Genomic DNA, 25,420 nt, shown 5'->3' with positions numbered 1-25,420 from the left:
GAAGCACCATAAGCGGTGCGAGGATCTTGATAAAGACCCGCGGGGCGGTTGCTAACCCAAAAGGAAGAGCGACAAACTGATAGTGCCTGTTGCCAATGGCGAAGCGCAGAAAACGTTGGCGACATTCTGTGATAGGGATGTGAGGATAGGCGTCCTGGATGTCCCCAGATGCGAGGAACTCCCCTGGAAGCAGAGAAGCAATAACTGAGCGTAGGGACTCCATCCGAAATCTCCGTACCCGCAGAAGCTTGTTGAGTAGCTTCAGATCCAGGATCGGCCGCACCGACACCTCCTTCTTTGGGACCACGAACAGGTTTGAATAGAATCCTATTCCTTGTTCCTCTAGGGGAACTGGGGCGATAACCCCCCTGTCTAGCAGGGAAGGCACTGCCCTTAAGAGGTCCGAGGCCCGGGCCGGATCCCCCGGAACGCGAGAAGGGAAAAAACGTTCCGGCGGTCTGGACGCGAACTCAATCTTGTAACCCGAACTTACAACTTCTAGCGCCCAGACATCCTGAACATGAGCCCTCCAGACCTGCTGGTAAGAGAGCAGGCGGCCCCCCCACCGCAAGGGGTGGGGGCGTCCCTTCATGCGGAGGCCTGCTTGGGAGCAGCAGGACGGGCTGACTGCGTCTTCTGGCGCCAGGAAGACTGGGGCCTAAAGGAGGGCTTCTTGCGGGAGTCCTGAGACCCCCCCGCGGAGGAGAACGGAGACGCCCTGTTGTTAGGGAAGCGACGAAATGACTGGTACCGGGAACCAGAAGCCGTGGACCGAAAGGAGCGCTTGGCTCTGGGCTGGGGCAGATGAGTGCTCTTGCCTCCTGTCGCGCCAGAGATAAATTCGCCCAAACAGTCTGGACCCTTAAAGGGAAGGTGAGCAAGGGAACGCTTAGAAGAAACGTCCGCATCCCACACTTTCAACCAGACCTCTCTGCACTGAATGACTGAGAGGGCAGAGATGCGGGCAAAGAGGGAACCAATGTCCCTGGAAGCCTCGCATAGGAAGATGGAAGCCTGAGACACTTGGTGAATCAGATCCAGCATGTCAGCAGACGCATCTTGTTCCGCCAGATCTTGGTGGAGGCGCTGTGACCACACTGACAGGGCTCTGGCAACCCAAGCAGAGGCAAAGGCAGGCCGCAGGGACCTGCCCGCCAAAGAGAAAATGGATTTGGCGAGAGAATCCAGACGCCTGTCCACCACGAGGAGCCATCTAGGTCAGGAAGGGCCGTATTCTTGGCTAATCTGGCCACCGGGGTTCCACCTTAGGGGGAGAAGACCACTTCTCCACACTATCCTCCGGAAAAGGATACAGCATATCCATGCGTTTGGTGGCAGAAAACTTTTGATGAGGGCGATTCCAGGCCTTAGCTATGACCGTGGAAAATTCCCCATGGACCGGAAGCACTACCGTCCCAGGCTCTTTAGATGGCAAAAAGGGAGAACTCCCGACTAGTGGAAGGAGGAGAATCCCCGTGGAGATTAAAGGTGTTACGGACAGCCGCTACCAAGTCAGCCACCAAGGTGGGGTGCTTAGGTGGGGTGTCCGGCTCCGCGACATCATCTGAGCCAGACAATTCCCCTTCAGACTTGTGCTCCCTAGGGGTGGGAGAATAGTCCGCATGCACCACTAGGCTAGGGGGGAAAGCGGAGTCAGCCGAGGATGGACGCTGCCGCTCACGCTGCCTCTTAACGGTCTTAATTGAGTGGAGATGGAGTGGTTGGAGCTACAGGATTAGCCATTGCCATACGGTCCATAAAGGACATGGCTGCCTTGGCAACTAGGGCCAAATCAGCGGTCGCGCCGGACATAACAGAGGCCCAAGCGGGTACCGCAGGCTCCATAGAGACAGGGGAGGAACTGGATTGGGTGAAAGAAGGGGGAGAAGGGCGATCCCGACTGGGGGCAGGGCAGGAGGCACAGGTACCAGAGACAGTTAAAGGGAAAAGACACGCCTTACAGGACCCCATTGGGGTCTGAGAAGCGGATTTTGGCAGACTTAAGTGGGGCCCCAGGCTTAGGCATGATGGCAGCACAAAAGGAAGATCACTTAAATCGCTGAAGAAAGAGATAAATACGTCCTATCACCTAGGCAACGCAGAGTTAACAGCAGAGGAGTCGGGAGCTGCAGTGCGATGTGCACAGCTTGACAGCAGGAAGGAGCCAGAGCGGAGCGTGAGGCTCCGCCCCCAAAATGACATCAATGGCGGGAAAAAGCGCGCGCGCACACTATTTGAATTGTCCTCTTCCCCGGACGACGCAAATGGCGTATCGGGGGTTAAATGCCGAGTGCAGGTGGCGGAGACCCCTTATGAAACGGGGACCAGGAAGGTACCCAGGAAGGTAGGAGCGGGGGGCGGAGCCTGCAACGGCGCCCCCGATGTAATAAAAAGAAAGTAAGATGCCCGGTCCAGCAGGGAGCAACCCCAAGATAAACCCCTGTGCCTCCAAAGCCCATCCCCAACATAAAACACCCATCTCCCAATTCACCCAGACGGCCCATAGGCGGGGGTGGGGGGGAGATGAGTACTTATCTGTCCTGAAGTCTTCTCCCTCTGAAAGTGACCAGCAGAGTTCGCCTCTTCAGACGTCTGACTCAGAAGTGCAGTGCTCTGGGTGGAGGGCAGCATAGGTGACCCAAAAGCTGGTGGGATACCGGAGCTAACAGGTCGAGCCCGGATCCACTCCAAAGAACGGCGGCGGGCACTCCATGGGGGACCAGGAAAGCGCCATGCTAGATGGGGACACAGGTCAGCATGGCGCTTTCCTGGTCCCCCATAGAGTTCCCGCCGCCGTTCTTTGGACGTTGCCTGGCCGCCTCCATTTCCCCCCCAGAAGAAAAGTGGATCCGGGCTCGACCTGTTAGCTCCGGTATCCCACCAGCTTTTGGGTCACCTATGCTGTAGTGATGTCCGGATCATGAACGAATCGTTCATTTGAATGGATTCAGTTCACTGAACCGGAAGAGTCGGTTCCTCTGACTGAGCCGATCCGTGTGAAGCCGCTCAGTCAGATTAGCATAGAGGCAGCAGCAGGCAGTGTAATAGGAGCCGACAGTGGAAGATAGCCCCGCCCCTCCCCGCCCTCCAACCAATCAGAGGCAGCCAGCACTGACTCACAGAACAGGGGGAGTCGCAGGGACTCGGAGAATAGTCTGACAGTTTATTAGTTAAAAGAATCGAATGAGTCACCGACCGTGTCACCGAGTCCCTGCCAGACTTCCTGCTCTGCGGCTCCCTGTCTCCCGGGCATTAGTATAGCATGTAGTGGAGCTGAGGCCCCTGAGAGCAACATGGCGGAACCCATATGGAGGCAGGAGGGAAACATCTGTGTGTACAGGGCCCTGGCTGTGACACTGAGCCCAAGAGCTGACAATCTATACATTGTGTATGTGACACTGAGCCCAGGAGCTGACAATCTATACATTGTGTATGTGACACTGAGCCCAAGAGCTGACAATCTATACACTGTGTATGTGCCACTGAGCCCAGGAGCTGACAATCTATACACTGTGTATGTGCCACTGAGCCCGGGAGCTGACAATCTATACACTGTGTATGTGCCACTGAGCCCGGGAGCTGACAATCTATACACTGTGTATGTGCCACTGAGCCCAGGAGCTGACAATCTATACATTGTGTATGTGCCACTGAGCCCAGGAGCTGACAATCTATACACTGTGTATGTGCCACTGAGCCCAGGAGCTGACAATCTATACACTGTGTATGTGCCACTGAGCCAGGGAGCTGACAATCTATACACTGTGTATGTGCCACTGAGCCCAGGAGCTGACAATCTATACATTGTGTATGTGACACTGAGCCCAGGAGCTGACAATCTATACATTGTGTATGTGACACTGAGCCCAGGAGCTGACAATCTATACATTGTGTATGTGACACTGAGCCCAGGAGCTGACAATCTATACATTGTGTATGTGACACTGAGCCAGGGAGCTGACAATCTATACATTGTGTATGTGCCACTGAGCCAGGGAGCTGACAATCTATACACTGTGTATGTGACACTGAGCCCGGGAGCTGACAATCTATACATTGTGTATGTGCCACTGAGCCCAGGAGCTGACAATCTATACACTGTGTATGTGACACTGAGCCCAGGAGCTGACAATCTATACACTGTGTATGTGACACTGAGCCCAGGAGCTGACAATCTATACATTGTGTATGTGACACTGAGCCCAGGAGCTGACAATCTATACATTGTGTATGTGACACTGAGCCCAGGAGCTGACAATCTATACACTGTGTATGTGCCACTGAGCCCAGGAGCTGACAATCTATACACTGTGTATGTGACACTGAGCCCAGGAGCTGACAATCTATACATTGTGTATGTGACACTGAGCCCAGGAGCTGACAATCTATACACTGTGTATGTGACACTGAGCCCAGGAGCTGACAATCTATACACTGTGTATGTGACACTGAGCCCAGGAGCTGACAATCTATACATTGTGTATGACACTGAGCCAGGGAGCTGACAATCTATACACTGTGTATGTGACACTGAGCCCAGGAGCTGACAATCTATACATTGTGTATGTGACACTGAGCCCAGGAGCTGACAATCTATACACTGTGTTGTGACACTGAGCCCAGGAGATGACAATCTATACACTGTGTATGTGACACTGAGCCCAGGAGCTGACAATCTATACATTGTGTATGTGCCACTGAGCCCAGGAGCTGACAATCTATACACTGTGTATGTGACACTGAGCCCAGGAGCTGACAATCTATACACGGTGTATGTGACACTGAGCCCAGGAGCTGACAATATATACACTATGAAGCAGAGCTGTGTGTGTACACGGTGCATGCAGTAGTGTAGCATGTAGCAGAGCAGAAGTCTGGTAGGGACTCGGTGACACGATTCTTTTAACTAATAAACTCTCAGACAATTATCTGAGTCCCTGCAATAACTATAGCCACTACATCCCAGTCTGCTCCACTGCATTCACTGCAGCAGAGCTGTGTTTGCCAGGAGCGAGTCCCTCCTGACCTTCGGTTCACTTGAGAGCCGACTCAGCAAGTGAACCGAAGATCCGATGAGCTGAGCATGCGCATTGATCTTCAGTTCACTTGCTTCTGCCGGCTCAGGAAGTGAACCGAAGATCCGATTCATGAATCGGTTCTTTTGAGTGAACTGATTCAAATGAACCGATTCATGAAAAAGATCCGAACTTCCCATCTCTACTATGCTCCACCCAGAGCACTGCACTTCTGAGTCAGACGTCTGAAGAGGTGAACTCTGCTGGTCACTTTCAGAGGGAGAAGACTTCAGGACAGATAAGAAAATAACAAACCGGAGTCGAGATAGTGAGAGTGTCAACCTCCTTCATCCAGACACTAAGCAAAGACTGAGTTCCTCCTGCTGGAGCCGGGGGGTATCGCCCGAGGAGGAGGAGCTCTTCATTTGCATAGTGTCCCTCCTACTGATACCTCAAGCTATACCCATGGTCTGTGTCCCCAATGGAATGTACGAGAAACAGAATTTTAGATTATCTATTAAAAAGGAAAAACTGTAATTTGGCATGGACATAAGTCTTCAGACCCTTTACTCGGGACATAAGTCTTCAGACCCTTTACTCGGGACATAAGTCTTCAGACCCTTTACTCGGGACATAAGTCTTCAGACCCTTTACTCGGGACATAAGTCTTCAGACCCTTTACTCGGCACATAAGTCTTCAGACCCTTTACTCGGGACATAAGTCTTCAGACCCTTTACTCGGGACATAAGTCTTCAGACCCTTTACTCGGGACATAAGTCTTCAGACCCTTTACTCGGGACATAAGTCTTCAGACCCTTTACTCGGGACATAAGTCTTCAGACCCTTTACTCACCCAACCTGACAGAGCTGAAAAGAATCTGCAGAGGAGAACGGCTGAAAATCCCATATCCAGGGGTGTAAACCTTGTGGCCTCATCTCCAAGAAGACTGGAGGCTGTAATCACTGCCAAAATGGCTTCAACTAAGTCCCGAGTAACGGGGGCCAAAGACTTAGGTCCCGAGTAACGGGGGCCAAAGAATTAGGTCCCGAGTAACGGGGGCCAAAGAATTAGGTCCCGAGTAACGGGGGCCAAAGACTTATGTCCCGAGTAACGGGGGCCAAAGAATTAGGTCCCGAGTAACGGGGGCCAAAGAATTAGGTCCCGAGTAACGGGGGCCAAAGACTTATGTCCCGAGTAACGGGGGCCAAAGACTTATGTCCCGAGTAACGGGGGCCAAAGACTTATGTCCCGAGTAACGGGGGCCAAAGACTTATGTCCCGATTAACGGGAGGCCAAAGAATTATGTCCCGAGTAACGGGGGCCAAAGAATTATGTCCCGAGTAACGGGGGCCAAAGACTTATGTCCCGAGTAATGGGGGCCAAACAATTATGTCCCGAGTAACGGGGGCCAAACAATAATGTCCCGAGTAACGGGGGCCAAACAATTATGTCCCGAGTAACGGGGGCCAAACAATTATGTCAAGTTGAGATTTTAGTTTTTCCTTTTTTAGTAAAGATTTCTCACCCTCTGTTCTCACTTTCTCATTATGGGGACTGAGGGCAGAATGATGGGGGAACTGATGGCACAAGGAGTGAGAGCGCGCAATGTGAGGACAGTGAGAGGGTGTGAGGACTTTACCAATACACTCTACAGAAAAAAAAAAAAAAAAGCTAAAAAATAATGATACTCATATTACAATAATTATAATATTCCTGCAGATTGGTGATTATACATACACCCTAAATATAATAAAATATTAATAAGTGTCAGCTAGCTCCTAACCCTCACAGGGTGGAAAACCCAAACTCCTCTGCTTCCCATTAACGTGTCTGCACGAGCCGCAGCGACTCCTACCTAACATGTCCCGGGGCGGTCCGGATGGGTTGGCGCCGTTGCACGGAATGTTCTGGTACGGGACTGACGATGCTGCGTTGACCCAGAGTTCGGGAGATGAATAATTATATGATGGGGGTTTGTTGGGGTCTTGAATTTCTTTACATTGACCGAGGGGTTCTTGACAAGCGGCTAATTCTTCTGAACCGGGGTGCGCCGAGCTAGCCGAGATTCTTCTTTGGTACAGCGGCCTGCCGGGTCCTCTAGGTTCATACTACAAGAAATAAAATAATAATCAACTCCAATATCCATATTTTTAGGCATCATTGGAAGAAGTCATCTTAAGGAGCACACGTCCCCTATCCCGAAAAGTCTGGTTTAGTAACTTCTCACATCAACGATTACGCAAGTAAATCCAGTAACTCGACACAGAAAAATCCTTGATGCTAATTTTTTGCATCGAAGATTCATTTGTGTTGTGTCATGTGACCACAGAGCGTGAGGGAAGCGCTTGCTATTACTCCGTGGCCCATTCCCCCCCCCCCCCCCGAAGCGTGCTGCACTGTACATGGTGCACATAAGCGCGCACTATGACCTGACGCTGTGTGATGTCAGGTCCCAGTGCAGGGAGCGAACAGGAGGCAAGCAGAGCCGTGGAGTGGCGGCGGCGCCCCTACAGGAAAGGTATTTCACTGGGACTGACGGCTATGAGTTGGGAAGGTGGCACTGGGGGAGCTGAGGGCACAGAGGACTAATGGCATGGGGGGCTGATGGCACAGAGGACTAATGGGAGGCTGAGGGCATAGAGTACTGATAGACCAGAGGACTGATGGCATGGGGGGGGGGGGGGGTTGATGGCACAGACGACTGATGGCATGGGAGGGGCTGATGGCACGGGGGGGGCGGCTGATTGCCCAGAGGACTGATGGCATGGGGGGGACTGATGGCATGGGGGGGACTGATGGCATGGGGGGCTGAGGGCACAGAGGGCTGATAGCATGGAGGGAGCTGATGGCAGAGAGGACTGATGGCATGGAGGGAGCTGAGGGCACAGAGGGCTGATGGCATGGAGGGAGCTGAGGGCACAGAGGGCTGATGGCATGGAGGGAGCTGAGGGCACAGAGGACTGATGGCATGGAGGGAGCTGAGGGCACAGAGGGCAGATGGCATGGAGGGAGCTGAGGGCACAGAGGACTGATGACATGAAGGGGAGCTGATGGCACAGAGGACTGATGGCATGGGGGGCTGAAGGCACAGAGGATTGATGGCATGGGGGGGGTGAGGGCACAGAGGACTGATGGCATGGAGGGAGCTGAGGGAACAGAGGACTGATGGCATGGAGGGAGCTGAGGGCACAGAGGACTGATGGCATGGAGGGAGCTGAGGGCACAGAGGACTGATGGCATGGAGGGAGCTGAGGGCACAGAGGGCTGATGGCATGGAGGGAGCTGAGGGCACAGAGGAGTGATGGCATGGAGGGAGCTGATGGCACAGAGGGCTGATGGCAAGGAGGGAGCTGAGGGCACAGAGGACTGATGGCATGGAGGGAGCTGAGGGCACAGAGGACTGATGGCATGGAGGGAGCTGAGGGCACAGAGGACTGATGGCATGGAGGGAGCTGAGGGCACAGAGGACTGATGGCATGGAGGGAGCTGAGGGCACAGAGGACTGATGGCATGGAGGGAGCTGAGGGCACAGAGGACTGATGGCATGGAGGGAGCTGAGGGCACAGAGGACTGATGGCATGGAGGGAGCTGATGGCACAGAGGGCTGATGGCATGGAGGGAGCTGATGGCACAGAGGGCTGATGGCATGGAGGGAGCTGAGGGCACAGAGGACTGATGGCATGGAGGGAGCTGAGGGCACAGAGGACTGATGGCATGGAGGGAGCTGAGGGCACAGAGGACTGATGGCATGGAGGGAGCTGATGGCACAGAGGGCTGATGGCATGGAGGGAGCTGAGGGCACAGAGGACTGATGGCATGGAGGGAGCTGATGGCACAGAGGGCTGATGGCATGGAGGGAGCTGATGGCACAGAGGGCTGATGGCATGGAGGGAGCTGATGGCACAGTGGGCTGATGGCACAGAGGGCTGATGGCATGGAGGGAGCTGATGGCACAGAGGTCTGATGGCATGGAGGAAGCTTTTTTTTTTTTAAAATAAAATGTTCTTTTAATTAGTTTTTTTTCTTATTAGAGTACTGGATTAAATCGGTAGAATACTTGATTTCTAAATTAATGAATAGCTGCAGCCCTATTCCCCATGTAATAGTTCTGGGGAATCTATTCAAATGACTCGATTTTGTGCCATTCCTTTATTATTCCTACTACAAGTTTCAGATCAATTGCTAGCTGTTTGCACTGAAGGTCCAGCTGGGTGTTACCAGTTGGGGGGTGAGTCCCTGTACAGTCTGACATTATCCCTTAGGGTCCATTCACATGTCCGCAATTTCGTTACGCAATTTGCGGAACGGAATTGTGGACCCATTCATTTCTATGGGGCCACACGATGTGCGGCCCGGCTCCAGAAATGTGGACCCGCACTTCTGGGTCTGCATTTCCGTTCCCGAAAAAAATAGAACATGTCCTATTCTTGTCCGCAATTGCATATTCTATTAGTGCCGGCGATTGGCGGTGTCCATGTTTTACGGATACGGACGAGTGAATGGAGCCTTACCCACATACCTTATTGCAGACTGCTGTGACTGTTTAGCCCTGTGATTGGCGGCAGCAGCAGTCATGGGACCCAGCTGTTTCCTGGTTGGACAACCCCTTTAAGTGATTTTTTTTATTTTTATAAAGTTTAATCTGTTTTACTGTCTTGGAAAATTCTGCTTGTAGAAAAAAATACATCTAAAACCGGAGATGGGGTGAGGCTCTGACGCTGAGGAGACTCTGATTAGACGCTCCCGGGGGGAGCGTCACCCCTGGACAATGACATCTCTCCACCGTCGAGAGCCGCTTTGTGTCAGATGCCACGAGATTCTGTAATCAGAGAGGGCAGCGTCTGCCCCCTGGGATGCCAAGGCTCATCAGGACAGCAGGCGGATGGCAAGCAGAGCTAGAAGATGGGGTGCAGCCTCCCCTGTACGACGACACCCCGCTATCTTGTATATCCCACAAATGCCCAACTCTGTGTCTGTACACCCCACTAGCTGGTCTAGCCATACACAGGCAGAGCGCCGTTACCTCACTGTCATCAATTCAGAGACTTGGGTCCTGCGCGGAGGTGCAGAGCGTGAGTGGGGTGCCCACTTCCAGTGAGCAGACCCAAATCTCCAGCTTTCATTAGGGTCTGACTGACACTAAGTCACACTTTGATCTTGACTTTCAAAGGCAGGAGATTAGCGCAGAGTCGGGCCTAGCACTTCGCCCGCCATGGCGAATCAGCCGCTGCCCAATCATTAAATCAATCTGTATAATCGGGGAGAGGGCACCGGCGTCATTACGGAGGATGAGCAGAGCGGAGCGAGGATGACGCAGGGAGGAAAACCAGACTCCAGTCTGGTATTGGGGATGGGCACAGTAGGCAGCACTGATAACCAGGGACTGAGCACTGCACGCACCACTGGGTGAGCAGGGACTGAGCACTGCACGCACCACTGGGTGAGCAGGGACTGAGCACTGCACGCACCACTGGGTGAGCAGGGACTGAGCACTGCACGCACCACTGGGTGAGCAGGGACTGAGCACTGCCCGCACCACTGGGTGAGCAGGGACTGAGCACTGCACGCACCACTGGGTGAGCAGGGACTGAGCACTGCACACTCAGCATACACCACGAGTTTCTAGACTGGCACCTTACCTCTTCTAGATTGTGGAGTGAAGAGGTGGAGACGGCACGGGGCGCGGCTGGGTGAAATGTTTCCTGACCAGCGGGGGGCTGGTGGTTCTGTACATGGATGAACGGGTTCTGTGGTGGTCTGTGCTGTAGAGGGGGCATACCGTAATGAAATCCCTGCCCCATTAGAGGATTCTGCTGAAGGTTGGCGTAGGCCCAGGAGCCGTCGTGTTGCAGGTATTTCATTGGTGGAGGGGGCGTCATGTGTTCCGATGGCATGGTGTAGGGGCTGCTGTACACGTTGGCCATGTGCGCTGGGAAGGTGGGATTGTTGCTCATGTCCATGTCTCCTCGGCTGTTTTCACTGAAGCTGGGGAAGTGGCCGCTGTGGCCGGAGGAGGGGGAGGCGAGTGCTGGTGGGCTGCGGGGCTGGACCTGTCTGTACTGTAACAGTCTGGACTGAGGAGGAGGCATCTCTGTGAGGTCTCGATGATCACCGCTCTGCTCGTGTTGAGAAAGTTCCCGAAGAAACTCCTGGAACCTGGAAAAACACCCGATACCCTCAGGCATTACTTTGGAAGCACACTCCCATCATCCACATGCATCTGCTACTGGTCATTCTTAAAGGGACGCCAAACAATACCTGGAATATGTGATCTCAGGCTCCTCCTCTCCGCTGTTTGGGATCTTCCAGTTAGGCCTGATGAGCTGCTGCTGGGCCAGACCCATTGCTTGTAGATGGGGGTGGTGCGGGTATGTGAGGTTGGCTTGGCTCAGGAAGGCGTTATGCTCGTTCCACTGCTGTATCCTCGTCTGCTGCTGCCTCAGCGTCTCCAGCGCCACGTTACTGTGCAGACGATCTGCGAGCATATAGGGTATACGCGGTCAGAGGTGGGCATCATATGACCCATATAGTGGGACAGTAAAGGCCCCCCGGGTACTCACCTAGAGCCTCCCCTGCACTCATGGCTGGAGGCCCGTCCTCCATGTAGCTGTTGAGGTGCGAAGACATCAGCTGATTGTTATGGGCGACAGAGCGGAGCGGGTTATTGACGTCCTGCAGTATGGTCGGCGGCGGCTGCTCCGGGATCATGCCGTCCACGCCGGGCGATGGGGGGCGGTGAGGAATGGGGTTATTAAAGAAGGACTGATTGGGCTGGAAAGCGGGGGACAGCTGAGAAGCCTGCGGGGGCGGCTGCTGCATTAAATGGTTATGCTGCGGGACAACGGGTCCCTGCGGGGGAGGAGGGATCTGGTTCTGCAGTTCTGGGAGATGGTTCTGCTGTTGGGACAGAAGGTTCTGCTGCTGTAGGGGAAACTGCGGCCGCTGTAAGGGGGAGACGTGTGGGAAGTGGCGGCTGGGCATGGGGTACTGCGGGTGCGGGGGAGTCAGGTGGACATTCATCGGCCTCTGGGGCGGATTATCTTTGCGGTGATATTTGGGGTTGGGGAAGGCGAGGTTGGCTCGAGACTCTGGGCTTCTCGTTTGTGTGTTTGGGTCCAAGTCCACCTGGAAAACAAATAGGTGTCTTAGTCACGGCGACCACTGGGGATGGGGGTACACACAGGCATCGGCTTCTGCCCATGTGAGGTCCCGCCCCATTATAAATGGCGCTTGTGGCGGTGCTAGTGACAAAAAGCCCACGTTACCGGTTTGCAGTCCAGCGGTTTCTTCTCGGGGGTGCGCAGCTTATTCATGTCGGCTGACGGATTGTTCTCGCTTTTACCTGGATCGGGGGAAGGAGACGAAGGGTTAAGGAATCTGCTCAGCAGTATACAGTATATATGACGGGCGGATACGGACAGCGTATAATACTGGTATAAGCAGTGCGAGCTACACCAGCTGACCATCTGGGGGGCTGTGACTGACACTGTATACGGGGGGGGGGTCTCACTGTGACTGACACTGTATACGGGGGGGGGGGTGTCTCACTGTGACTGACACTGTATACGGGGGGGGGGGTCTCACTGTGACTGACACTGTATACGGGGGGGGGGGTCTCACTGTGACTGACACTATACGGGGGGGGGGGGTCTCACTGTGACTGACACTGTATACGGGGGGGGGGGGGTCTCACTGTGACTGACACTGTATACGGGGGGGGGGGGGTCTCACTGTGACTGACACTGTATACGGGGGGGGGGGGGTCTCACTGTGACTGACACTGTATACGGGGGGGGGTCTCACTGTGACTGACACTGTATACAGGGGGGGTCTCACTGTGACTGACACTGTATACAGGGGGGGTCTCACTGTGACTGACACTGTATACAGGGGGGGTCTCACTGTGACTGACACTGTATACAGGGGGGGTCTCACTGTGACTGACACTGTATACAGGGCTGTGACTGACACTGTATACAGGGGGGTCTCACTGTGACTGACACTGTATACAGGGGGGTCTCACTGTGACTGACACTGTATACAGGGGGGTCTCACTGTGACTGACACTGTATACAGTTGGGGTCTCACTGTGACTGACACTGTATACAGGGCTGTGACTGACACTGTATACAGGGGGGGGTCTCACTGTGACTGACACTGTATACAGGGGGGTCTCACTGTGACTGACACTGTATACAGGGGGGGTTCTCACTGTGACTGACACTGTATACAGGGGGGGTCTCACTGTGACTGACACTGTATACAGGGGGGTCTCACTGTGACTGACACTGTATACAGGGGGGGTCTCACTGTGACTGACACTGTATACAGGGGGGGTCTCACTGTGACTGACACTGTATACAGGGGGGGTCTCACTGACTGACACTGTATACAGGGGGGGTCTCACTGTGACTGACACTGTATACAGGGGGGGTCTCACTGTGACTGACACTGTATACAGGGGGGGTCTCACTGTGACTGACACTGTATACAGGGGGGGTCTCACTGTGACTGACACTGTATACAGGGGGGTCTCACTGTGACTGACACTGTATACAGGGGGGGTCTCACTGTGACTGACACTGTATACAGGGGGGGTCTCACTGTGACTGACACTGTATACAGGGGGGGTCTCACTGTGACTGACACTGTATACAGGGGGGGGTCTCACTGTGACTGACACTGTATACAGGGGGGGTCTCACTGTGACTGACACTGTATACAGGGGGGGTCTCACTGTGACTGACACTGTATACAGGGGGGGTCTCACTGTGACTGACACTGTATACAGGGGGGGTCTCACTGTGACTGACACTGTATACAGGGGGGTCTCACTGTGACTGACACTGTATACAGGGGGTCTCACTGTGACTGACACTGTATACAGGGGGTCTCACTGTGACTGACACTGTATACAGGGGGTCTCACTGTGACTGACACTGTATACAGGGGGTCTCACTGTGACTGACACTGTATACAGGGGGGTCTCACTGTGACTGACACTGTATACAGGGGGGGTCTCACTGTGACTGACACTGTATACAGGGGGGGTCTCACTGTGACTGACACTGTATACAGGGGGTCTCACTGTGACTGACACTGTATACAGGGGGGTCTCACTGTGACTGACACTGTATACAGGGGGGTCTCACTGTGACTGACACTGTATACAGGGGGGTCTCACTGTGACTGACACTGTATACAGGGGGGTCTCACTGTGACTGACACTGTATACAGGGGGGTCTCACTGTGACTGACACTGTATACAGGGGGGTCTCACTGTGACTGACACTGTATACAGGGGGGTCTCACTGTGACTGACACTGTATACAGGGGGGTCTCACTGTGACTGACACTGTATACAGGGGGGTCTCACTGTGACTGACACTGTATACAGGGGGGGTCTCACTGTGACTGACACTGTATACAGGGGGGGTCTCACTGTGACTGACACTGTATACAGGGGGGGTCTCACTGTGACTGACACTGTATACAGGGGGGTCTCACTGTGACTGACACTGTATACAGGGGGTCTCACTGTGACTGACACTGTATACAGGGGGTCTCACTGTGACTGACACTGTATACAGGGGGGTCTCACTGTGACTGACACTGTATACAGGGGGGTCTCACTGTGACTGACACTGTATACAGGGGGGTCTCACTGTGACTGACACTGTATACAGGGGGGTCTCACTGTGACTGACACTGTATACAGGGGGGTCTCACTGTGACTGACACTGTATACAGGGGGGTCTCACTGTGACTGACACTGTATACAGGGGGGTCTCACTGTGACTGACACTGTATACAGGGGGGTCTCACTGTGACTGACACTGTATACAGGGGGGTCTCACTGTGACTGACACTGTATACAGGGGGGTCTCACTGTGACTGACACTGTATACAGGGGGGTCTCACTGTGACTGACACTGTATACAGGGGGGTCTCACTGTGACTGACACTGTATACAGGGGGTCTCACTGTGACTGACACTGTATACAGGGGGGTCTCACTGTGACTGACACTGTATACAGGGGGGTCTCACTGTGACTGACACTGTATACAGGGGGGGTCTCACTGTGACTGACACTGTATACAGGGGGGGTCTCACTGTGACTGACACTGTATACAGGGGGGGTCTCACTGTGACTGACACTGTATACAGGGGGGTCTCACTGTGACTGACACTGTATACAGGGGGGTCTCACTGTGACTGACACTGTATACAGGGGGGTCTCACTGTGACTGACACTGTATACAGGGGGGTCTCACTGTGACTGACACTGTATACAGGGGGGTCTCACTGTGACTGACACTGTATACAGGGGGGTCTCACTGTGACTGACACTGTATACAGGGGGGTCTCACTGTGACTGACACTGTATACAGGGGGGTCTCACTGTGACTGACACTGTATACAGGGGGGTCTCACTGTGACTGACACTGTATACAGGGGGGTCTCACTGTGACTGACACTGTATACAGGGGGGTCTCACTGTGACTGACACTGTATACAGGGGGGTCTCACTGTGACTGACACTGTATACAGGGGGGTCTCACTGTGACTGACACTGTATACAGGGGGGTCTCACTGTGACTGACACTGTATACAGGGGGGTCTCACTGTGACTGACACTGTATACAGGGGGGTCTCACTGTGACTGACACTGTATACAGGGGGGTCTCACTGTGACTGACACTGTATACAGGGGGGGTCTCACTGTGACTGACACTGTATACAGGGGGGTCTCACTGTGACTGACACTGTATACAGGGGGGGTCTCACTGTGACTGACACTGTATACAGGGGGGTCTCACTGTGACTGACACTGTATACAGGGGGGTCTCACTGTGACTGACACTGTATACAGGGGGGGTCTCACTGTGAGTGACACTGTATACAGGGGGGGTCTCACTGTGACTGACACTGTATACAGGGGGGGTCTCACTGTGACTGACACTGTATACAGGGGGGGTCTCACTGTGACTGACACTGTATACAGGGGGGGTCTCACTGTGACTGACACTGTATACAGGGGGGGTCTCACTGTGACTGACACTGTATACAGGGGGGGTCTCACTGTGACTGACACTGTATACAGGGGGGGTCTCACTGTGACTGACACTGTATACAGGGGGGGTCTCACTGTGACTGACACTGTATACAGGGGGGTCTCACTGTGACTGACACTGTATACAGGGGGGGGTCTCACTGTGACTGACACTGTATACAGGGGGGGTCTCACTGTGACTGACACTGTATACAGGGGGGGGTCTCACTGTGACTGACACTGTATACAGGGGGGGGTCTCACTGTGACTGACACTGTATACAGGGGGGGTCTCACTGTGACTGACACTGTATACAGGGGGGGGTCTCACTGTGACTGACACTGTATACAGGGGGGGTCTCACTGTGACTGACACTGTATACAGGGGGGGTCTCACTGTGACTGACACTGTATACAGGGGGGGTCTCACTGTGACTGACACTGTATACAGGGGGGGTCTCACTGTGACTGACACTGTATACAGGGGGGGTCTCACTGTGACTGACACTGTATACAGGGGGGGTCTCACTGTGACTGACACTGTATACAGGGGGGGTCTCACTGTGACTGACACTGTATACAGGGGGGGTCTCACTGTGACTGACACTGTATACAGGGGGGGTCTCACTGTGACTGACACTGTATACAGGGGGGTCTCACTGTGACTGACACTGTATACAGGGGGGGTCTCACTGTGACTGACACTGTATACAGGGGGGGTCTCACTGTGACTGACACTGTATACAGGGGGGGTCTCACTGTGACTGACACTGTATACAGGGGGGGTCTCACTGTGACTGACACTGTATACAGGGGGGGTCTCACTGTGACTGACACTGTATACGGGGGGGGTCTCACTGTGACTGACACTGTATACAGGGGGGGTCTCACTGTGACTGACACTGTATACAGGGGGGTCTCACTGTGACTGACACTGTATACAGGGGGGGTCTCACTGTGACTGACACTGTATACAGGGGGGGTCTCACTGTGACTGACACTGTATACAGGGGGGGTCTCACTGTGACTGACACTGTATACAGGGGGGGCTCACTGTGACTGACACTGTATACAGGGGGGGTCTCACTGTGACTGAAACTGTATACAGGGGGGGTCTCACTGTGACTGAAACTGTATACAGGGGGGGTCTCACTGTGACTGACACTGTATACAGGGGGGTCTCACTGTGACTGACACTGTATACAGGGGGGTCTCACTGTGACTGACACTGTATACAGGGGGGGTCTCACTGTGACTGACACTGTATACAGGGGGGGTCTCACTGTGACTGACACTGTATACAGGGGGGGTCTCACTGTGACTGACACTGTATACAGGGGGGGTCTCACTGTGACACACTGTATACAGGGGGGGTCTCACTGTGAATGACACTGTATACAGGGGGGGTCTCACTGTGACTGACACTGTATACAGGGGGGGTCTCACTGTGACTGACACTGTATACAGGGGGGGTCTCACTGTGACTGACACTGTATACAGGGGGGGTCTCACTGTGACTGACACTGTATACAGGGGGGGTCTCACTGTGACTGACACTGTATACAGGGGGGGGTCTCACTGTGACTGACACTGTATACAGGGGGGGGTCTCACTGTGACTGACACTGTATACAGGGGGGGGTCTCACTGTGACTGACACTGTATACAGGGGGGGGTCTCACTGTGACTGACACTGTATACAGGGGGGGGTCTCACTGTGACTGACACTGTATACAGGGGGGGTCTCACTGTGACTGACACTGTATACAGGGGGGGTCTCACTGTGACTGACACTGTATACAGGGGGGGTCTCACTGTGACTGACACTGTATACAGGGGGGGTCTCACTGTGACTGACACTGTATACAGGGGGGGGTCTCACTGTGACTGACACTGTATACAGGGGGGGGTCTCACTGTGACTGACACTGTATACAGGGGGGGGTCTCACTGTGACTGACACTGTATACAGGGGGGGTCTCACTGTGACTGACACTGTATACAGGGGGGGTCTCACTGTGACTGACACTGTATACAGGGGGGGTCTCACTGTGACTGACACTGTATACAGGGGGGGGTCTCACTGTGACCCCCCTGTATACAGGGGGGGTCTCACTGTGACTGACACTGTATACAGGGGGGGTCTCACTGTGACTGACACTGTATACAGGGGGGGTCTCACTGTGACTGACACTGTATACAGGGGGGGTCTCACTGTGACTGACACTGTATACAGGGGGGGGTCTCACTGTGACTGACACTGTATACAGGGGGGGTCTCACTGTGACTGACACTGTATACAGGGGGGGTCTCACTGTGACTGACACTGTATACAGGGGGGGTCTCACTGTGACTGACACTGTATACAGGGGGGGTCTCACTGTGACTGACACTGTATACAGGGGGGGTCTCACTGTGACTGACACTGTATACAGGGGGGGTCTCACTGTGACTGACACTGTATACAGGGGGGGTCTCACTGTGACTGACACTGTATACAGGGGGGGGTCTCACTGTGACTGACACTGTATACAGGGGGGGTCTCACTGTGACTGACACTGTATACAGGGGGGGTCTCACTGTGACTGACACTGTATACAGGGGGGGGTCTCACTGTGACTGACACTGTATACAGGGGGGGGTCTCACTGTGACTGACACTGTATACAGGGGGGGGTCCCACTGTGACTGACACTGTATACAGGGGGGGGTCTCACTGTGACTGACACTGTATACAGGGGGGGTCTCACTGTGACTGACACTGTATACAGGGGGGGTCTCACTGTGACTGACACTGTATACAGGGGGGGTCTCACTGTGACTGACACTGTATACAGGGGGGGTCTCACTGTGACTGACACTGTATACAGGGGGGGTCTCACTGTGACTGACACTGTATACAGGGGGGGTCTCACTGTGACTGACACTGTATACAGGGGGGGTCTCACTGTGACTGACACTGTATACAGGGGGGTCTCACTGTGACTGACACTGTATACAGGGGGGGTCTCACTGTGACTGACACTGTATACAGGGGGGGTCTCACTGTGACTGACACTGTATACAGGGGGGGTCTCACTGTGACTGACACTGTATACAGGGGGGGTCTCACTGTGACTGACACTGTATACAGGGGGGGTCTCACTGTGACTGACACTGTATACAGGGGGGGTCTCACTGTGACTGACACTGTATACAGGGGGGTCTCACTGTGACTGACACTGTATACAGGGGGGTCTCACTGTGACTGACACTGTATACAGGGGGGGTCTCACTGTGACTGAAACTGTATACAGGGGGGGTCTCACTGTGACTGACACTGTATACAGGGGGGTCTCACTGTGACTGACACTGTATACAGGGGGGGTCTCACTGTGACTGAAACTGTATACAGGGGGGGTCTCACTGTGACTGAAACTGTATACAGGGGGGGTCTCACTGTGACTGACACTGTATACAGGGGGGTCTCACTGTGACTGACACTGTATACAGGGGGGTCTCACTGTGACTGACACTGTATACAGGGGGGTCTCACTGTGACTGACACTGTATACAGGGGGGGTCTCACTGTGACTGACACTGTATACAGGGGGGGTCTCACTGTGACTGACACTGTATACAGGGGGGGTCTCACTGTGACTGACACTGTATACAGGGGGGGTCTCACTGTGACTGACACTGTATACAGGGGGGGTCTCACTGTGACACACTGTATACAGGGGGGGTCTCACTGTGAATGACACTGTATACAGGGGGGGTCTCACTGTGACTGACACTGTATACAGGGGGGGTCTCACTGTGACTGACACTGTATACAGGGGGGTCTCACTGTGACTGACACTGTATACAGGGGGGGGTCTCACTGTGACTGACACTGTATACAGGGGGGGGTCTCACTGTGACTGACACTGTATACAGGGGGGGGTCTCACTGTGACTGACACTGTATACAGGGGGGGGTCTCACTGTGACTGACACTGTATACAGGGGGGGGGTCTCACTGTGACTGACACTGTATACAGGGGGGGGTCTCACTGTGACTGACACTGTATACAGGGGGGGTCTCACTGTGACTGACACTGTATACAGGGGGGGTCTCACTGTGACTGACACTGTATACAGGGGGGGTCTCACTGTGACTGACACTGTATACAGGGGGGGTCTCACTGTGACTGACACTGTATACAGGGGGGGTCTCACTGTGACTGACACTGTATACAGGGGGGGTCTCACTGTGACTGACACTGTATACAGGGGGGGTCTCACTGTGACTGACACTGTATACAGGGGGGGTCTCACTGTGACTGACACTGTATACAGGGGGGTCTCACTGTGACTGAAACTGTATACAGGGGGGGTCTCACTGTGACTGACACTGTATACAGGGGGGGTCTCACTGTGACTGACACTGTATACAGGGGGGGTCTCACTGTGACTGACACTGTATACAGGGGGGGTCTCACTGTGACTGACACTGTATACAGGGGGGGTCTCACTGTGACTGACACTGTATACAGGGGGGGTCTCACTGTGACTGACACTGTATACAGGGGGGGTCTCACTGTGACTGACACTGTATACAGGGGGGGGTCTCACTGTGACTGACACTGTATACAGGGGGGGTCTCACTGTGACTGACACTGTATACAGGGGGGGTCTCACTGTGACTGACACTGTATACAGGGGGGTCTCACTGTGACTGACACTGTATACAGGGGGGGTCTCACTGTGACTGAAACTGTATACAGGGGGGGTCTCACTGTGACTGACACTGTATACAGGGGGGTCTCACTGTGACTGACACTGTATACAGGGGGGGTCTCACTGTGACTGACACTGTATACAGGGGGGGTCTCACTGTGACTGACACTGTATACAGGGGGGGTCTCACTGTGACTGACACTGTATACAGGGGGGGTCTCACTGTGACTGACACTGTATATACGGGGGGCTCACTGTGACTGGCACTGTATATACGGGGGGCTCACTGTGACTGGCACTGTATATATGGGGGGCTCACTGTGACTGACACTGTATACAGGGGGGTGGGTTGTCACGGGTACCCACCATTGCGGCTGAGCTCGTGCTGATCTTTGTCCGTGTGCGGAACCTGCTGCCCGACGTTGACCGGTGAGTGGTGGCCGAGGCCGAACGGGATGGGAGATCCGCGGCCGTGGCCCTGGAGGAGGTTCATGTTATAGGCCATGGCCGGGTGCGTCATGAGCCGGGGATCCACAGAAAACCGACCCTGGTAGTTGGGGGGCCACGGGACCTGCAGAGAGATGTGGTCAGAGAGATGAGCGCATGGTCATCAGTCCAATCTGCAGCGAGTCTTATACTCTAGTCACATGCAGTGCTGCATTCTCAATTCTGCTGCTTCATCATGTCTAATATCCTAGTCACGTCCAGAGCTGCACTGACAATCCTCCTGTTACATCTGAATTCACACTCCTGCTGTTACATAATTTCAAATACTCCAGTCACATCCAGAGCTGCACGTATGTCTTACACTTGCTGTATTCGCAATTTTGTTTTACATGTCTTATGCTCTCAGTCACATCCAGAGCTGCAGACATCCACAGGCCAGAAGTAACAGTCACTAATGGGATGAGGACCCTCACAGAGACCCCACAAGGCTAAACAGTGGGAGATCATTAGTTCTGGATGTGAGTGCAGTGAATACATGATGCAGCTCTGGATGTGAGTGCAGTGACTACATGATGCAGCTCTGGGTGTGACTACAGTAAACATGATGCAGCTCTGGGTGTGACTACAGTAAACATGATGCAGCTCTGGGTGTGACTACAGTAAACATGATGCAGCTCTGGGTGTGACTACAGTAAACATGATGCAGCTCTGGGTGTGACTACCGTAAACATGATGCAGCTCTGGGTGTGACTACCGTAAACATGATGCAGCTCTGGGTGTGACTACAGTGAACATGATGCAGCTCTGGGTGTGACTACAGTGAACATGATGCAGCTCTGGGTGTGACTACAGTGAACATGATGCAGCTCTGGGTGTGACTACAGTGAACATGATGCAGCTCTGGGTGTGACTACAGTGAACATGATGCAGCTCTGGGTGTGACTACAGTGAACATGATGCAGCTCTGGGTGTGACTACAGTAAACATGATGCAGTTCTGGGTGTGACTACAGTAAACATGATGCAGTTCTGGGTGTGACTACAGTAAACATGATGCAGTTCTGGGTGTCACTACAGTAAACATGATGCAGCTCTGGATGTGACTGCAGTAAACACACGATGCAGCTCTGGATGTGACTGCAGTAAACACAAGATGCAGCTCTGGATGTGACTGCAGTAAACACACGATACAGCTCTGGATGTGAGTGCAGTGAATACATGATGCAGCTCTGGATGCGAGTGCAGTAAACACATGATGCGGCTCTGGGTGTGAGTGCAGTAAACACACGATGCAGCTCTGGATGTAACTGCAGTAAATACACGATGCAGCTCTGGATATTCACTCGGCAGGCATCAGCAGGACAGCGCTGCGCCTTCACCATTCGCCTCCTTGCTGCGGGCGGTGTAGTCAGTGGCCGCTCACATCACATCCAATCAGTGTAGTCACACAGTGAGCACGCTCACCAGACATGGGGGTCATCATCTGCAGGATGGGGGGCTGTACGCTGGGCGTATACATACATACTGCACAATGCCAGCTGTCTGCTGGAGAGGGGTGGAGCAGAGGAGACCACCGGGTGACGTCAGGGTGTGTGGAGGGGCCGTGGGGGGGATTCGGGGGGGTCTCTACATGGAAGATGCCCCGCCCACTCAGGTAATACTCACAGGTAAAGGCACGGACATGACCATATTGCCCCCGTAGACGGCAGGTACGTAGAGAATACTGGTGCCGGTGTGGGGGTCTATCCTCTGCACGGGGCTGGGGGATTTGCCCAGGTTGGTGTGAGCACCCATGGGTGGGGTGTACGCCCGGATGGGATTGCCGATCAGGACAGAAGGATTGGGCTGAACTGAAGGAAACAAAACACAAGAGAAGAGTCAGCGAGAACCTACCGGCCCAGCTGTACAGTCTACTGGGGGCTCCAGTAGTCTAAACCCCGCCCCCTGAATCATCCCAGGCTGAGAGAAGCTTATTACCTCCCCCGTGCTTTACACTGCAGCTCATTACCTCCTCCATGCTTTAAACTGCAGCTCATTACCTCCCCTGTGCTCTACACTGCAGCTCATTACCTCCCCTGTGCGTTAGGCTTTTTTCCGTTTACGTTCCGTTTTTTGCCTTTCCGTATACGGAACTATTCTTTTCAATGGATCCGCAAACTCCGTATGCCTTCCGTTTCCATATTTTCGTTCCATTCAAAGATAGAACATGTCCTATTAGGGTCTATTCACACGTCCGCAGTGCGTTGCGGATCCGCAGTACGCCCGGCCGGCACCCCAATAGAACTGCCTATTCTTGTCCGCAATTGCAGACAACACTAGGAGATGTTCCATTTTTTTTCCAGAGCCGCGGACTGGAAGATCGGGGCGCGCTCAGGAAATGCGGATAGCACACTGTGTGCTGTCCGCATCCATTCCTGCCCCATAGAGAAGGAATGGGTCCGCACCCGTTCCGGATAATTGTGGACGTGTGAATGGAGCCTTACTGTCCGCATAAGGTTCTATCAGAGGCCAGCTGTTCCACAAAATACGGAATGCACACGGACATTACCTCCCCCGTGCTCTACACTGCAGCTCATTACCTTCCCCGTGCTCTACACTGCAGCTCATTACCTCCCCCGTGCTCTACACTGCAGCTCATTACCTCCCCCGTGCTCTACACTGCAGCTCAATACCTCCCCCGTGCTCTACACTGCAGCTCAATACCACCCTCGTGCTTTACACAGCAGCTCAATACCACCCTCGTGCTTTACACAGCAACTCACTACCTCCTCCATGCTTTACACAGCAGCTCACTGCTTCCCCCATGTTTTACACTGCAGCCCGTGCTTTGCCTTACCCATTCCATCCCCTTGAAAGTGCTCGCTCTGATTGTGGTGACCTTTGCCCTGGAAACACAAGGAGAGCTCGTTAGCCGACAGGAACCATTATATTATTTCCAGGCTCTGCTTGCTGTCAGTGAATGGAAACAAATTCATAGGCTGCAACAACCTCTCCAGACCGGCACAAAGCCCTGTGGAGGAGTCCAGCCCTAAACTGACACACTGTAACAAAGCAGTGCGGCGGAAAACACAGATAATACAATGTAACAGGAGACCGGACTGGTACCTTTGGCGGTGACTGCTGCTGTTTGGCGGCGTTTGCTGCCTGCTGCTGCCGGAGCGCCCGCGGGATGAACTCTGGCGCCAGCGGGTTCAGCACGTAGGTCTTCTTCAGCTCTAAGGCCTCCAGCTGGGACTTTATCTGCTCGAATGTGATGCCGTGAAGACTCCGATTCTCATGACAAATCGTGAGGAACTGCTCCCAGAACTTCCTGTGGACAGACAGGAGGAATAACAGAGGACCCTGCAAATCCCAACCCGCCCAGCCCATGTGACCGGACGGCGGGATCATCAATGGATCCCACTACCAGGCCTCATCACCATCAGGATCTCTGCTTGCAGTCAGCGAAAAGGACAATTCACTTCTCAAATCTGAGGATTTGTTACAATATATCAGTCTAGAATCCTGTGTCTCCGTCCTGACAGTCTGTTACAATGTATCAGTCTAGAAGTCTGTGTCTCCGTCCTGACAGTCTGTTACAATGTATCAGTCTAGAATCCTGTGTCTCCCATCCTGACAGTCTGTTACAATGTATCAGTCTAGAATCCTGTGTCTCCCGTCCTGACAGTTTGTTACAATGTATCAGTCTAGAAGTCTGTGTCTCAGTCCTGACAGTCTGTTACAATGTATCAGTCTAGAATCCTGTGTCTCCCGTCCTGACAGTTTGTTACAATGTATCAGTCTAGAATCCTGTGTCTCCCGTCCTGACAGTTTGTTACAATGTATCAGTCTAGAATCCTGTCTCCGTCCTGACAGTTTGTTACAATGTATCAGTCTAGAATCCTGTGTCTCCGTCCTGACAGTTTGTTACAATGTATCAGTCTAGAATCCTGTCTCCGTCCTGACAGTTTGTTACAATGTATCAGTCTAGAATCCGGTGTCTCCCGTCCTGACAGTCTGTTACAATGTATCAGTCTGGAATCCTGTGTCTCCCGTCCTGACAGTCTGTTACAATGTATCAGTCTAGAATCCTGTGTCTCCGTCCTGACAGTTTGTTACAATGTATCAGTCTAGAATCCTGTGTCTCCGTCCTGACAGTCTGTTACAATGTATCAGTCTAGAATCCTGTGTCTCCCGTCCTGACAGTTTGTTACAATGTATCAGTCTA

The 25,420-nt window shown here is 53.5% G+C and overlaps 1 protein-coding gene across 2 annotated transcripts in view; it reads right to left on the bottom strand.

Moving 5' to 3' along the window:
• Positions 1–25,420, bottom strand: part of HELZ (helicase with zinc finger) — an 86,979-nt gene that overhangs the window by 3,624 nt on the left and 57,935 nt on the right. For both annotated transcript variants that reach the window (XM_040437435.1, XM_040437436.1), the window contains exons 22-30: positions 24,319–24,523; positions 24,050–24,098; positions 22,879–23,063; positions 21,134–21,338; positions 12,283–12,359; positions 11,578–12,142; positions 11,276–11,492; positions 10,657–11,173; positions 6,873–7,125 (exon numbers count right to left, since the gene is read on the bottom strand). In XM_040437435.1, coding sequence (XP_040293369.1) covers positions 6,873–7,125; positions 10,657–11,173; positions 11,276–11,492; positions 11,578–12,142; positions 12,283–12,359; positions 21,134–21,338; positions 22,879–23,063; positions 24,050–24,098; positions 24,319–24,523 — 2,273 coding nt within the window. The remainder of the gene's footprint in view (positions 1–6,872; positions 7,126–10,656; positions 11,174–11,275; positions 11,493–11,577; positions 12,143–12,282; positions 12,360–21,133; positions 21,339–22,878; positions 23,064–24,049; positions 24,099–24,318; positions 24,524–25,420) is intronic.

Source organism: Bufo bufo, chromosome 6, assembly GCF_905171765.1.
Source record: "Bufo bufo chromosome 6, aBufBuf1.1, whole genome shotgun sequence".
Lineage (NCBI taxonomy): Eukaryota > Metazoa > Chordata > Amphibia > Anura > Bufonidae > Bufo > Bufo bufo.
This window is presented reverse-complemented; position numbering and strand designations above follow the sequence as displayed.